Source organism: Callorhinchus milii, unplaced genomic scaffold, assembly GCF_018977255.1.
Source record: "Callorhinchus milii isolate IMCB2004 unplaced genomic scaffold, IMCB_Cmil_1.0 Scaffold8, whole genome shotgun sequence".
Taxonomy (NCBI): domain Eukaryota; kingdom Metazoa; phylum Chordata; class Chondrichthyes; order Chimaeriformes; family Callorhinchidae; genus Callorhinchus; species Callorhinchus milii.
In genome coordinates, this window is record NW_024704749.1 from 2762984 (window position 1) to 2779760 (window position 16777).

The 16777-nt window shown below is 38.7% G+C and overlaps 1 protein-coding gene across 2 annotated transcripts in view; it reads left to right on the forward strand.

The window, feature by feature from the left end:
- zgc:63587 (uncharacterized protein LOC393431 homolog) overlaps window positions 1–16777 on the forward strand; it is a 65861-nt gene that overhangs the window by 23664 nt on the left and 25420 nt on the right. For both annotated transcript variants that reach the window (XM_007908627.2, XM_007908625.2), the window contains exons 3-8: window positions 712–811; window positions 1792–1878; window positions 2781–2904; window positions 6222–6356; window positions 7682–7799; window positions 16273–16374. In XM_007908627.2, the coding sequence (XP_007906818.1) occupies window positions 712–811; window positions 1792–1878; window positions 2781–2904; window positions 6222–6356; window positions 7682–7799; window positions 16273–16374 (666 nt within the window). The remainder of the gene's footprint in view (window positions 1–711; window positions 812–1791; window positions 1879–2780; window positions 2905–6221; window positions 6357–7681; window positions 7800–16272; window positions 16375–16777) is intronic.

Below are 16777 nucleotides of genomic sequence, written 5' to 3' on the forward strand. Positions count from 1 at the left end.
TTTTTAAATTCTCTGATGAATAATTGAATTCTATATTAATGAACCGATAATGCTATTTTTTGTAGATTAAAGATGGTAAGAAGGTGTTTTTATCATTAATCTTCAGAAGGTAGTTAGTGTATCTTTTGTAAGTACCAGGTATGAGGGATTGGTAGATCAACTGCGCAATTCGCACAACTCGCATTGGGCATCAAAGTTAATGGGTGCTGAAAACGTTGGTCTGAAGTCCAACACACCTATGTGTAAACAGTAAATTATATTATACTAGCAATATTCTACATGGCAAGGGAAAATAAAGATTCTTCACTACAGTATAGAAATAGATTTGCAATATATAGTACTGAATACAGCTAAACCTGAGTGCTCCCTTTTATTGGGTTTGAACATGTTTTGCATATATCTAATACCTTGAACTTTAATTGAGTTCAGTGGAGCTGGGCTGGGAGGCTTGCTTTTGTTGAATTCAGGGCTACTCAATGAAATAATGGTTCTGTCGAGTATTATTCTTTAATACTAATTCAGCATTTCAGGAAATGCTTTTGTGAACATACTGTGTGTGGGAGGGGATGAGAGCTGGTAAATAGGGTTGTCTCTAGTGGAGGAGGGGAAGGATGTTGCTACTGCTATACTTTGTTTCATATAGTTTCCATTCCAGCTTGTCTGAATGACTCAAGGGAATTGAACTGATTTGGAATTCCTTTGTTTTAACAGTTTCCAGATGTTGCTGGGTATGTGGGATTCGCGAACCTGCCCAACCAGGTCCATCGGAAATCAGTGAAGAAAGGTTTTGAATTTACGCTGATGGTTGTCGGTAAGTTGTTCCCTTGTTGAACTCTGTTATGTCTTGCAGTAAATCCCCACAATAATGTGCACATTTGGAGGAAGGGAGAAAGGTAATTCAATACACACTCTAGGGAATTACTATAAGAATAAATGCAAGTTTAATTTTCTTAAAGAGTGAAACATTTACTTTTGGTTCTCTTCCCCCCCACCCCCTCTCCGCCCCCACCTCCCCGGCTCTCACCTTCAGCTACAGCTCCCAGCTCAGGTTCCCAGTTTGCATTGTCAAGCGCTTTGGGATACCCTCCCAACATGAAAGATGCTTTATAAATGTATGGTGTATTGTATTTCAAACTGGTATGAAAAATTCTGATTCTGTTACTGAAGTAAAATTGTGATATTTCTAATTCCCATTTTAGTAGAAAAAGGTTTGCTTTACATTAATTTGGAAGAAAGGTAATTCAAAGCCAGATAAAGCAAACCTTGAGCAAAGCAAAATAATATATATTTTTTACAAGTTTGGTGTTTAAAATTAGTGCTTTCTCTGCCCAAAAAATCTGTTGGATGGGTAGAGAGAGTTGGCCCTTTGCTCATTCCATTCTATGTCATTCCTGTCGTAGTCCCTGGTCCTGCCAAGAAATCGGTTTCGTCATTGTGGTTCAGCAGAGTGCAACAAATTTGCTGGCAGCAGATGTTTTTTGCATTGATTCTGTGTCAACGGGTTCAAAGGCAAACTTAGTTTTGTGTTAATCATAGGCCTAGTAAGAGTTGCTGGGTTAGGAATAAGCTATGTCTGATGTTTGATTGCTGAGTGAGCTACGTGTTAAAAGATTAGTTGGTATGTTGCATTCAAGCATTCAATTACAGATCCTTTTTCCTGCGTAGACTGAATGTAATTTGTTTTGATTAGTGGATGATAGTTTAGGATTTAGTGACATTATTGCCATTTCGTTGCAAAATAATTCATGCCAGCCTCTGGTGCATATACACGCCTTTCACATTCTCTTTCAGGTGAATCTGGTCTTGGAAAATCAACATTGATTAACAGTCTTTTTCTGACTGATCTATACCCCGAGCGCTATGTACCCGGGGCTGCAGGTGAGTGGATTTTACAAGATATTTCAGTTTTTAAAGGTTACCTTGTATATAAGTCATTGATGCTAATATTCCTGCTGATTTCTCCATTTTTGACTTGGTGGCCAAGGCACATTAGCTTTTTGTCTCAATGAAATCTTGGTGCTGAGTGCTATGTGATAGTCATGACAATCATTGTCAAAAGGCTTCTATAATTCAGTTAGTAAAAGTCTGCCCAGTGAGAAACTTCGCTCTGCAGTCTAGGAAGATAACGTGTTTAACCCATGACTTCATGCTAACCAGGGCAGCAGTCAGGGCTATACAACGTCTGGCTGAATAGACTGAGGTTCTATTCCTCAGAACAGAGGAGGTTAAGGGGTCATTTGATTGAGGCATTTAAAATAATGAAAGGAATTGACAGGTTAGATAGTGGGTGGCTTTTCTCTTTGGTAGAAGCATTCATTACAAGAGGCCTATCTGAAAATCAAAACTAAGACAGAACTGGAGTTTGAAAGCATTTTGTCACACGGAGATTTGAGAAGATGTAGAATGCTGTGCCCCAGAAAGGTATAGAGATGGAATATATTGGAGATAAAATATTTTAAAAAGAAAAAAACAGACAAATATGTTGTAGAAGAATTAAGGAGTATAATAATATTCCTTGCATTTGAAATAGCACCTTATCATGTTGTTGAGACATCTCAAAACACTTCAAAGAATATACTGTAAAGTAAATTAATTTTATATTTTGTGGGCAAAATGGGCAGAGTAATGGAATTAAAAGATTTAATTCAGATCTAATAGATTAGAGGAACAGACACAATGCACTGTATTGCCTTTTCATGTTTCATATGATCACAGTCATTATAGGTGGAGATAGAAAGTTATATGCAAACTGATGAAATATCCAACTAATATTTTCACAGAAAAAATTGAAAGGACAGTTCAAATAGAAGCTTCAACTGTGGAAATCGAGGAACGGGGAGTGAAACTTCGCCTAACTGTTGTGGACACGCCAGGATACGGTGACGCTATCAACAGCCAAGACTGGTAAGTAACCTTTTTCAGCACGGGCCCCCTGACACACTCTGGAGGTTCAACAACAACAAAATTACATTGGTATTGAGTAATGTACTAAAACAAGCTCGTCAGCAATTAAATAGAATTTGTAACGCTTCTTGTTAAGACTCACAATGTGATTGTTTTGTGGGACAATCAATATTCCATATTGAATCATTCTGCTTTTTTGAGGTTGAACTAACTGGTTACTTTTCTCCTTTCTCTCCTGGGATTGATAATCTTAATGGAGAGTTTGAAGCACAAGCAGTACTGGGATGATCTTAGGCTTTATGACTTGTTTACAGAGCACTCCAGGGATATGTGTGACTCAGTTGAGTACTTTGTGGTAGAGGTCTTCTTTGTGGACAAATTATTGTTTTTGCTTGATGTGATATATTGATTTGACCTTTTTATAGCATGAATTTATAATAGATGTTTTTAAAAATATCCCCAAGGTTATCTTCACACATCCTCCCTCCGGTGATGGAAATGCTGTTGTTGGAAAGGCTTTGGGCTTTGGATGGTTATCTGAAGTCAGACAGTAATAAATTGTTGTTAGTAACAATTCCTTGCCAGTAGAGGCCACTGCAGTTTTGCATGGTGTGAAAGAACTGTTAATTACTTTTAACATCTTAAAATTTGGTATTAATTTTTACTACCACTATCAATTTTGGGAAGTTGTAAGAGAAGAAATTCTGTTGTTCTTTCAAGTCTTAGTTGGTTCCTGACATAATTCCCCTCTTCTTAGCAAATTGATTGAAACTATTCTGATAAAAAGGTTTTAAGAGGCTTCTTTTGATGTTATAAATGAGCCACACACAGGACCAACTCTTTAATGATACCTTTCTTCTTGCAGTGCAATACTTAATGTTAGATTTGGACTGTGTTGGGAGTGAGATACATATGCAGCTGGGCGACTTGGTCAGGTCTCAGGAACCACATAGAAGACTTAAAGGAGTGTCGATGATTAAACAAAATCTTGAAGGTTTGCATTTGCTCCATGTTTCCAGCAGTAAGATGGTTTGGAACAGGAAGTCTGAATATTCAAAATAGTTCAATCAATTTGTTAACATTCATAAGAATAGTGTCAATTTGCATCAATCAAATTTATACTGCACTGGGGACAATTGATGTGCTGTCAAAACAACTTCCAGAGAAAACCTTAGTATAAAGAAAACTCCTGTGCAGTTCTGGGGGTGTTCTGAAATGTTAGAGGTGCCATCTTTTAGGTAAACCAAGATCATGTTCAGGTTGCCGTTAAATATCCCATCACACTATTTGAACAGAAAAGGGAGTTTCTCCAGGTCTCCTGGTTGATAACCCACCAAATAAAATCGATCATTTACTGTGGGACATTGCTTTGTGCAAATTGGCTGCTCCATTTGCATACAAATACAGTCAATGCGCTTCATAGTTAAATCTTGTAAACATCGATGTGATGAGGCATTATATCAAAGGCAGGGTTTATTATTAAGCTTTTATTAATATGATATGGATTCAGTTGTTATCCTGGACATTTTTTTAATGAGATTGGTTGTGCTGTAATGTGAAAACCTGACTAAAATTGCTCAGCATTATTGAACAAGTTCAGATTCCTATATCAAAAAAACTTTGTTGTTTCAAACAATTTGTAGTTATTCTTCTGAACGCTCACTTTCATTGTGCCTCTGAATCTTACAGATATCAGATTATTGTGTTTTATGGTGCTCCGTATCCTAACTGTCAGTCATGTTGTTGTTCTTGTGCTGGTTGGTGTGGTATGGTACGAGTGATTAAATGTGTGAGTCTGAGTATTAGTTATTGTCTTGAGTTGATGTTTCACTGAATATTCAAGAATACTTCATCAGCCACAATTACTGGCTGAAAAATGTTCTGATTCCGAGACACTTTTTGTTTGAATCTGATGAATTTAGTCTACATGCGAGTCTCTTCCTGTGGGAACAGTGAGCTCAGAGGTATCGAAAGGCAGGAGCAGTATATCACAATGGCCTCTCTTCCTTTCAATTGTGCTGTGTAAATCAGCAATGGGGATTGGAGGGGGAGGTTTGAGAGAGGAAAGGGGTTCTGTTTGTTTCATACATAAACTACAATCCAGAGACACAATGAAGTAATTGAGGGCTTTATTGTTTGTGTGATTGTAGAAGTATGTTATAAATTTAAAATTAAGGATATTGGATGGTACTCACGGGATAGGAATGTTCTTTAGTTCCCTGCTTTGCTGAGTTTTTCAGGATAGAGTGGAAATCCAAAGAAATATGTTTGGTGAAAATATTGTATTTTTTCTTTTGGCTTGATTACATGATATTAAAACACAACAGGTGTCTTAAGCTCTATTTTGAAATAACATACAAAAGCTGGAAAATAAACTGTATTGTTTGTCTTATAATTCCAAGTCAGTAACTTATTCTGAAGTTTTAACACACAGTTAAGTCAGTGTACTGTTAATGGTAAAAGTTATGGCCATGAGTATAGTGTCTTTTTGGGGAGTCTCTTTGGGTTCTGGAGTGAGTTCAGATGCTGCCCAAACCATTCTATTCCTGGCAACAGCAACAACAAAAATACATTTGTATAGCACCTTTCATGTCGGGAAGACATCCCAAGGCACTGGACAGACAGAGTTACGGGCCCGAACTGGGGGTTGGAGTGGGGAAGTGTGGAGCCCAGGGGGGGAAGCAGGGAGATTGAAAGCACGGTCGAAGAGGAGGGTCTTGAGGTGGGTCTTGAAGGTGGCGAGGGAGGCAGTGAGTCGGAGGGACTGCGGGATGGAGTTCCAGAGGGTGGGTGCAGAGTGGCGGAAGGCCTGCCCACCAATAGTGGGGTGAACAAGGTGGGGGACGTGAAACAGGCTGGAGCCCACTGAGCGGAGGGGATGAACACAGTGGTAGGGGGTTAGGAGTTCAGAGAGGAAGTGGGGAGCAAGGCCATGGAGGGCTTTGTAGGTGAGGACCAGGATCTTGAACTGTATCCTCTATGTGATGGGAAGCCAGTAAAGTTGGGCAAGGATGCGGGTGATAGGGTCGCAGAGCCTAGTCCGGGAGAGGACACAGCCTATGGAGGGAGGAGTTGGGGAGGCCGACAATCAGTGTGTTTGCATAGTTGAGCCTCGATGTAATGAAGAGGATGGGATGTTCTTGGTTCAGAACGCTGCTGCTTTGAAGTCAATGAGGGGCAGCAATGTTTGAATGGGTGCCTATGGGGTTGGTGTTGAGGGAGCAAATCTGAGACTCTAGGAACCTGATGATTCCACGTGTGTGTTTGACCAAACTTTTGTTTCTCAGTTTGTCCTTTTTGTTTTACTCCCTTTGTAGCTTCAGACCCATTATTCAGTATATTGACAATCAGTTTGAGCGATATCTTCACGACGAGAGTGGCCTGAACAGACGACATATCATAGACAACAGGGTCCACTGCTGCTTTTACTTCATATCCCCCTTTGGTCATGGGTAAGTAAAAGCCCTGATTCTACATGATTTGTGACTAGGAAATGTACCCAGTAATGGTATACAATATAAAATTACATTTGTATAGCCCCTTTCACATTGGGAGCATGTCCCAAGGCATGGCGTGATACTGTTAACATCACACTACTGATGTTTAGGGTATGAGAAAGCAAAATGTCTCATTGGATAATGTTCTTTGTCTTTCCCTTAGAGAAAGAAAACTGTTTCCGCAAGCTTTTCATTGTATGGTGATTGTGGCCTTTTCTAATTTTTGTTCTTCTTCTTTCTTCTCCCCTATCCCTGTAGAGTTGTCAGTGGTTTATGTAATTACCCAGTTGAGATTGGATGCTGATATGCTAGAGTTGAACTTTTGAAAACTGTTGAAAAATGAACTTTTGTACCTTTTGAGCTATTGTATTGTGCTTTTATTTTAAAAAAACAAGTTTTACTTTGTTTGAAGTAGTCTCTTCAGATGTCAGTTTATTTATACAAGAATGAATTCCCATTTCATAAACAAACTCTTAACTTCCTCTGCAAATGGTGATACAGATATTGCCATTTGAGTAACTTAATCTTTGTTTTCAGTCCATCCGTCCACCGCCATGGCTCGTGTTATATGCATTTCACAGGTGCCATAACCTTCCTGTATTTTCCATATGTAGTTGTACTTGTGAGCCTCTGTAGCGTGTATCAGTGGCTATTTAGATGTGGGGGCCATTCACATCTACCCCTCAATAATATCTTCACTTATGCCTTCACCCATGTGTTTCCAGCATGATCAATGAATACGTCTTTAATAACCAGCTATTGCATTATGGATTGAATCTGGGAGCTTCTTGGTCTGAACTTTACTACCACATGATATAGTCTGTTAGGAGGGTGCAGTAAATTCTCTTAAACTTTTTTTTGCCGTATTTTATTTAAAAGTAAGTCGTTTTACATAGAGATGGCAGTAATCCAATTCCACCACAAGTGATGTCTATCAAGTAGTGTAGATGGTTTAAGTAGCTGGAATGTAATGAGACAAAGTACAGCTGCATGTTTGCAAGGCTGAATCAGAACTTCACTCCGTTAATGATTTTAGTTTTGTTGCCAGTTTTTTATTTGACATTTGTTATGTTGTAACAGTGGCAAGGGAGATTTTTGGTTCTTTTTGGATTCTCATCTCCCTTGAGGGAAAGGGCCTGAGTGAGTGATAACAGGAGAGAAAAGTGTAGTTTAGAGTATTTGGGTGGGTGGTGGATTGGGGAGCTATCCTGAGAGTGAATTTGATTGGCCTCTGCACTTTTCACTTCTATGCATTTATATTAACTGTTTGTTTTGTACAGCCTGAAGCCTCTGGATGTGGAGTTTATGAAAGCCATTCACAGCAAAGTAAATATTGTACCAGTGATTGCCAAAGCAGACACACTGACGCTTAAGGAACGTGAACGACTGAAGCGAAGGGTAAGCAAAACTAACCTTTGGATTTGGAGTTCAGCTCCACAGGGAGCAAAATAGTTTTTTTTAATAATATGCAATTTTATTCTCTGTTCCATTGTTCATTTTCAATGAAAAGAGGACTATCGTTGTGGACAATGGTGATGGGGGCAGTGTCTTGAGCAACGATGTTATCAGTTGGTGGTGAGCTACTGGGCCTTTCTTCTCTGTACCAAGTGGCAGTGTTGTGAATGGAGCCTCATCTCTGCGTGTGATGACCCTCCCTAGGGCTTATGCCAATATCACAGGCAAATGATCTTCTCTGTGTGTGGCCATTATGGGTAATCTTGATACCTTTCCCAGAACAGAGTTTCTACGTAACAGATTAGTAATCAATCTATGATAATTGTAGACTTTAACATTTCACGAACATGACACTTCACGGGAATGTCCTGTTCATTGCACTGAAGTGTGGGAATGAATCTGGTACATTGTTCTTTTCCAATGAATAACACGCAAGAAGGTGTCCGGTTGTTTGTGCCAGTCTTTTTCCTGCTGCCTATGAGTTCTAATACAAAAGCTGCTTGAGTTGGTTCAGTCTTTTATTTTCTCCATGGTTTAACTGCCAGGGTTAATATTCCAAAGAGATTTAGCTGTGAGGTGTTTGTTCCTGAAGGAAGTCTCTCTTTCAGAAGCATTGCAGCTTTATAGGTGGGATGCTTGGTATGTAAGTGTTATGGTTAGAAATCCAACAGCTACAAGGAAACATAAAATCCTTATCAGTGAACTAAGTTGTTGCAGGGTTTGTGCACCCAATGGTTTGGACTGTCTCGAAGCTTGTTCTCATGGATGCAAGAATGGGAGTTCTGTATGAGTCATCCAGCATCAAAGGGTTGAGACCACTATTCAAACCGATCGAAAGCCATGATAAGGATACTTTTCCAACTTGAATTTCAAAAAAAATGTTTTTAAGAGTAGGCCTTCAATATCTTTTCAAAGAATTTTTCAAAAATACTTTAATTTTTCTTTGCTGATTGTTTGTTTTCACATCCTGGGACAATTTATCACATTTACTACTTGTTTTTTTGACAAGCTTATTTCTCTTACAAAATAATGTTTGCTACATTTATACCTCTCCCTATTTAATAATTCCTGACCTGAATATAAATAAAAGACTTGCATACATTTCTGGTTTAAAATGATCAACAATTGCAAAAATCAGTGTTGTTGAAATTGAAAGGTTTCTGCTCATCTTGCACCAGTTAATGAGTAATCTGGGAGTGCAGGAAAGGTAATATGAACTGCAACAGATTTCAATTTTATTGTCCATTCCTAGCAATTACAGTTTAAGAGCACAGCTTTTTCAGTGAGTCTTTTTTTCTTGGAATCCCTGCCTCAATCACTCCGACCTCTATCTAAATCCCACCTGAAAATCTCCTTCCCTTGCTCAGGGTCTAGTTTCTCCGAGAACTGTTCAGTACTACATAATTACAAGTTGTTGATGTTTCCTTAACTAAATTGATTCCCTTCAAAAGCATCTAATATTAATAATAATCCTGCATTTGATATAGCACCTTATCACATCTCTTAGTCGTCTCAAAGCGCTTCACAGAATATACTGGACAGTGAATTGATTGTATGTTTTGTGGGTAAAATGTGGCAGCCAATTGCGCACAGCAGTGTCCCACAAAGAGTCTAGAATTAAGTGACCATGTTATTATTATTTTCCTCATATTATTCTTAGTTTCCTTCTAAGATGGTATTTGATGAATTGCAAGAAATGGGATTGAAGGCTGGGGTGAAAAGTATGATTGGCTAAAGTGAACTTTTGTCCGAAATACTGCTATAGGAAAATGAGCTGCATTTGTTGTTGAGAATGTGTAGTGGATTTTGGAATACGCATTCACCAAGAAGCTATAAATGTTTCACAGCCCATTTGCTGAAAACTTATGCCTTTATAAGTTGGGAACTAGTATTTGGATTTCTTGTTTCTCATGAGAAAGTTAACTGTAAGAAACTATTCTTGGGAGGGACAAGACTGAATTAGCGATTATTTCACAAAGAGAATGACTGGCTGTCTTGTGTTGTAAACTTGTATTTCCACAGGAAAGCTGAAGGCAGATAGGCTATAATAAATATTTCAACACCCTGGCTAGGGCTTTCCCTTCATTGTTTTGCTTAGTGTTATCTGAAAGATCTACACTATGGAAATGTATTCAGTGCCTTTTCTTGAGCAAATGTTTAGGACACCTCCTGGAATAGGGCACTGTTAGCTTCATATTCATTATAGCTTTGCATTGAGCAAATAATTTTAAGACATAATAATGGCACAAATGGGCTTTTTACTTCTCTCCTGTGTACAGTAAATGTCCACATTATGAACTGCAACAGGTTTCAATTTTATTGTCCTTTCCCAGCAGTTAGAATTTAAGAACATAGTTTTTTGCTGAAATATGACACATCACCTTCCAAGGATTGTACTCTCCAGCACAAATGATGTAACTAGCAGGTGTTGTGCTACTGTGAAGTAGTTGGAGGGAAGAATAAATGAGCAGTTATACATATACACATTCAAAAAATGTGTATTTCATACAATAAGTTGCAATTATATAGTACCTTTTATATAAAGTAAGATTAATTAGAAATGAATATTGGTATGGCTGTTAGCAAAGCGTCAGCAATATTCTACAAACAATTGAGGAGAAAAACTTGAATTTATGGAATTACGGAAAGGAAGTCCGTTGTTCCTTAAGGATAACTGACTGACTCACACAGCAGATGGAACCTAAACTAATGACTCAAATTAAAAACAACCTGTTTAAATAATTTTAGCAGTAGTACAATACATTGATGACTCCAAAGTGTTCTGTGTTTAGGATAATCCCGTTATAATGTGATTGTCTGGATCCCATTAACCCCACTGATTAGGACAGTATCCTGTCTTCTCAAATTGGTGAAGCAAACACTGAACCTGCACTTTGAAGCAGTGTTCCTGTCTGTTCTAATTGAATCAGTTGTCTAGCGTTGCAGGAAATAGGAACAGGAATAAGCAATTTGTCTTGTTGGGTCTGCCTACCATTAAGGGCAAGGCTTAAATCTATTTATCTGTCTTTTCCCATGTTCCTTAATATGTGCACCATTATGTGCAACTTGGTTGTTTTGGGACACTTTCGTCTCTGACCCCCTTAAAACTCTTAAACTACAATTAATGTAATGGTATCAATATAACACCAGTTTATTCAGCTTCTTAGACTGCATCATATTTATCAGTTTCAGGACTTGTTTTTGATATCTTGAGTTTTTAAATTTATTATTTTAACGGGTAGAAGCATCACTCAATGGGCAACAATCTGTGTCCAAGCTGGACATGAGGATGGTGGTGATACTCTCACACATTTTATGCTAAATTTTGCTGCTCACCAGGAAGCTCTTAGAGATTTCCTGGTACCTGCCACCACCTAGTGAGGCTCATTCTGCACTTATCAAATGACCAACTAGTGATTATCTTCCTTTGTGCGTGGGGAGGGATATAAGCATTGCCTTGAATTGGCTTCAAAGTGGTGGAATCGAGTCAATCCTCTGGCCTTTTTTGTTATTTCGATTCTTGAGCAAAGCAGCACTGATGACAGACCGGCCAACCTGGCTCATCAACAGGACTTTGAGCGTCAGGCTGGCCACTTGGGGCAGGGATTCTTCTCACTCAGCTTAAACATGCAAGCTAAACCCCCAACTGGTAATGTGGTCCTAGCTGGATAAGCAGCAAGAAGCTTGCCAGGCAGTCTCTCAGTGTGGTGTTAGCTGGTTAATCTCCAACAGTACCCTCATCACACATTCTGCGGTCCCCAAGCTTTGCCTCTTGCCAATCTGTGCTTAAGACAGAATTTGTCCCTCTGGGGATAGAGTGCATATTTCATTCCAAACAGCTCATTTTTTTTGAGCAAACCAATTCCATATTCGCTCAACTTTTTGTTAAACATTTTTTTTCCGGAATCCCCTTTCACTCTTTCTTAATTTTAAGGTTATTTATTCCCACTTGTCCCGATGGTCCAACTATAGTGAATTCTCTCTTTGTCAACACCCTTCATTGCTTTGGCACACTTTAGTTGTATTACCCGCCCCAAACTCTTGAACTATAATAATCCTTGCATTTCATATATAGTGCCTTATGTCTTCTAAATGTCTCAAAGCACTTCACAGAATATACTGTAAAGTGAATTGACTGTATATTTTGTGGGGGAACTACAATTAATATAATGTATAAGTATAACTTTGATTTATTCAGCTGCTTATCATACTTCAAGACCCACCTTAAGACCCTCCTCTTCGACCGTGCTTTTGATCTCCCTGCTATCTCCCCCCCCCCCCCCCCCCCCAACCGTCCTCCCCCACCCCGACCCTCAGCTCAGGTCCGTAATTCTGTCTGTCCATCACCTTAGACATGAAACACCCGACGTGGAAGGTGCTATACAAATGTAATTTTGTTGTTGTTGCTTCATCCTATTTATTATAGTCTTTTGATGAAGCAGTTGCTTCTGTTATTTTCAACAGTCAGCCTCTAGGCTCTGTTTCTTTGATATCTTGTGTTTTTTTAAATATCTGTTTGTTTTTATAAAATCTAGAACTCTAGCTTCAAGAAGACTATTGATTTCAGCAGCCCTTTCCTTTATCCGGTCCAATTTAATACCTCCAATACCTTCCTCTAGATTATGACTTTTCTGCATGAAAATATTATCACGGAGGAAAGTTTCAACTGTATGGTGAAATGATAAAATTCCATAAATTGAGTATAAATTACTTTGGTCATTATTTTCACTCGAGCCACTGGCATTGTGATAAGTAGTCCAAATTGTAGGAGGACGACAAGTGGAGTTCAATGCTTTGTTGAAGTGTTACTCAACGGTGAAATCTCTTGTGGAAAATAAACCAGAACTGTCTGATTATCCTCTGTAGTCTAAATGCCTCGAGGTGGTAATCTTACAGTGTTATGACTGTGACTCAGAAGGATAATAAAGCTTGGTAAATGAAGGAAGGAATAAGACCAAACTACCTTATTGCTATTTGGTGTCAATGTGGCTGACCTCCCTATTAGTAAATACCTTTCCTTTTTTTTAAAACAGCTCCCAGTATGAGGATAAGTATTTCTGTCTATGGACATAAATAGAATTGTAGCAGTCCTGATTCAGGACCCTGTGGAACCTACTTCTACTTCTTGCCAGCCTAAAAAGGTGCTATTTATCCGTGCTCTGTTTTCTACCAACTAGCAATCTCTCAATCCGTTCTGCTACCTCTCCCATGACTACACGTGCCACGATTTTAGCCTTGGGCTTCTTATGCATCACCTTGTTTAAGAAGGCCATCTGGAAATCAATATTCACCACATTGACTGGATTCCCTTATTTGTTTTATCTGTTACTACTTCAAAAAAAGGATAAATTTGATGAAGAAGTTGATTTAATTTTATAAATCCATGCTGGCTGCTTTTAATTACACTCTCCTTGAGATGTTTAGTTATTTTATCCTTAATTATAAGACCCAATATCTTGCCCGCCACAGGCAAGCTAACTTTATATTGTATATCCTAGATATTAGAAATGCCACAGTTTTGATTCGATCCACAACTTAGAAATGGTGCTGTTGTGGATATTATGTATTTACCTGCACTATATGAATTAACAGTGTGGATTATTTGTGCACAAGTCAAAGAATCTAGACATCAACTAGGAAACAACTACTCACATTTAAGCGTCAGCCTGGCTCAGTTGGTAGTACTCTTGCTTCTGAGTCAGAAGGTTGTGGGTTCAAGCCCCACATCAGGACTTTGGACCTACATAGCTCATGCTGACAATCGAATGCAGTGTGGAGTACTGAGAGCTGCATTGTTGGAGGTCCTGCCTTTTGGATTAGATGTTAAACCAAGGTCATGTCTGCCTGTTCAGATGGATAATAGAGATCCCATAGCACTTTATGAGAGGTTCATGAAGTGCCCTAACCATCAATCCCTCAAATAAAATTGGTCATTTGCTTCATGGCTGTTTGTGGAACATTTGGCCACAAAATGCAGTTATAATACTTTATAGTATATCCTGCTATATAAAATGCAAGGATTATTATTATAATAAGTCGGTTTGTTACAATGGTAGCAGAACAAGGCTCTGAACAAAGCTGGAGCATTAGTGACAGCCTGCTTGCTTTTTTTGTTTTCATCTCTGTACAATTCAGGCCACCTTAAGCAATGGATTGGGAGGTGGTTTTAGTCGTACTCATGCTAAGTCATCAGTATAACTATTTGTATTATTATTTTGGCCTCAAGTTTTCTGCCTAAACATATTTGCTGATATTTAGCGCAGAGAAAGAGAAGGGACATAAAAATTGATTGAATCGCAAAGTAACACAATTGCATTAATACAGATAATGAGTATTTGTGATTTTATGTTCTCCATTCTTATTTTGGTAATTTATGTTGATAGTTTTGTTTATTTGATTGTTTATGTTCTGGGATGTGTGTAAATCGAAAGGCAGGTTTTCACAAGATACAGAGGAGACGCAAGATCAGTGTCTCGGGACATCCTTCTGACATGAAAGGCGCTGTACAAATTGAGACTCAATTGTGGAAAAGGTACCAGACAATGATTGTACTGTCTGCTTAATATTCAATTTGGTAGCAAACCTTCAGTGGCCGAATGAGTCTGCAGACTTTTCTTACATTTACAATTAAAAAGGAAACTTGTTGTAGTGAACAGCTGTTCCATTAAATTGTTTTGAGGCTGAATTTTGTGTTGGTGCCACGATGGGAGCTTGCGTACAAAGAAGTGTTTTAGATTGTATTAAACCTAACCAAGTATCCAGAAGATTTCTTTAAAACTTGGGTAAGATACTGAGTATGCAGTTAAGAGTGTTTTGATGGTTCTTGGAATGCGAGTGAATCCTGTGGGACATCTGTTATGGGATTGTGTCATTTGTTGTGCTGCAAAGTTGCAGGATTAGAAGATCTTCAATTTAGCTGGTGTGATCTGATGCTGTGCAGGAGTGTCTGGGGTGGAATGAGGCAGGGCCAGTATCTTAGTGATCATCCCCAGTGTGTTTACATTATATGGTGCAGCAGGTCAGTCAGATCAACAATCAACACAAGGAAAGATAAAAGGCAGCAGAGAGCTCTCCAACAGCTTGGAATCCAAACATATCACCCAGGAGAGGAGGACAGATTGCTACTGATAACCTATGTTCCCGACAGAGTTGATAAAGTCCTGCTGTTGTTGATCTTTGGCTCAAATTAATACCTTTGCCTTTGCAGAGTTTAATTTGTCAAAGACAGTGTCTATTGGGAGGGTAACTTTCAAACTCTTGAGTCAATACAAATTGAAAGTATTCTTAGGTCCTGATTGGCACTGAGAGTAAGTGCTTTAAATACATTATCATCAACTCTTGCTCGAGTAGAACAGCATAATAATCTGTGCATTTGATATAATGCCTCATCACATTAAGACATTTCAAAGTGCTTAACAGGATATACTGTAAAGTGGTGTGACTGTATTTTGTGAGTGAATGTGTCATTCATTTGCAGAGTAATAACGGATTTTACTGTAGAAAATTAAATCACATATTTTTCCAAGAAGTTTTTTTATTTGATTTTGTGTTGGATGTTTTCTTTGTAAACCCCCCCAAGGCTGGCAGTGGTTATTGCCATTTACAGAATGGTTTATTTCTTTCAATGACACATATCTGAAGTTATTTTTGCTCCTCTTCAGATTCTCTACCACTCCCCCATTCTGCTGCACAGCATTGCTGGACTGAGACCTTGGTGGGTGCTGTGAGGTCTCTGTCAATACGCTTTTTAACTATTTACTAGGAGGTACCCAGAAATAGATGGTGCCAATTTTCCTTGCTGTAACAACACACCTTGTAAAGATCACTCATCAGTGAGTGTGAACTCTCTATGAGGATTCTGTTGAAACGTCCTCCCGACGTGAAAGGCGCTATACAAATGTAATCTTGTTGTTGTTGTTGTTCATGCATGGAACATCAATGTGTCCACCATGTATGTTCTGACGAAGGGTTGTGGACCCGAAATGTTGACTCACTTTCCTTTCTCATTAGATGCTGCCTGACCTGCTGAGTGTTCCCAGCGACCTCTGTTTTTATTTTCAGATTTCCCACATTTGCAGCATTTTGCGTTTTATCAGTATGGCTGTCTGTTTTTTTTAATGCATGTTATAACACAGCAATAGACATCAGCTCCCAAAGCTTTATTTTCACCAGCACAAAATTTAGAGTGGATTTACTCGATATCACTCAAATTTCACACAGTGAAGGCAGATGCACCCAGTTTCCGTGTAGGTTTTATCTTTTCAACAAATTGTGTTGAATTGTTTCCAATTGAATTCTGTGTTCAGGCTGAAATACTTTTTACATAACACAGATCTTCCTGACTTGAAAGGTGTTCTAAATGCAATTTGTTGTTCTTGTTGTTGATTTGAGTCCCTAATTGCAGTTTGTTCCTTAGATCCTGGATGAAATCTCTGAGCATGGCATCCGAATCTACCAGTTGCCAGATGCAGACTCTGATGAAGATGAGGAATTCAAGGAGCAGACAATGATTCTGAAGGTGAGCCAGTAATAGATTCTGTTAGTACATACTGTAGATAAAAGGTTTTGGAGAGAGGGGGAAGAGAGGGGAGAAACCAGGACACTTAGGAAACCGTGACATTCATCTTGGCTTGGTTCCTGTTTGTCCAGTTGAATTTTTTTCCTTCCACTTGTGCACTTTTCACCTTTGTTACTTGTTTTTAAAATTTTCATTATTAATTTAATTTGGGTTTTAAAAGTGATTCCTGTTGGTAACTGGATATATGGGTCCTGTCAGCCCACATAATCTCTGGTCCAAAGCAATTTGCATTCAGAGCGTCAGGAGTCGCATTTTAACTCCTGTTAAAATAATAATAATAATCCTTGCATTTGAAATAGCGGCTTATCACATCGTTGAGACGTCTGAAAGCGTTTCACAGGAT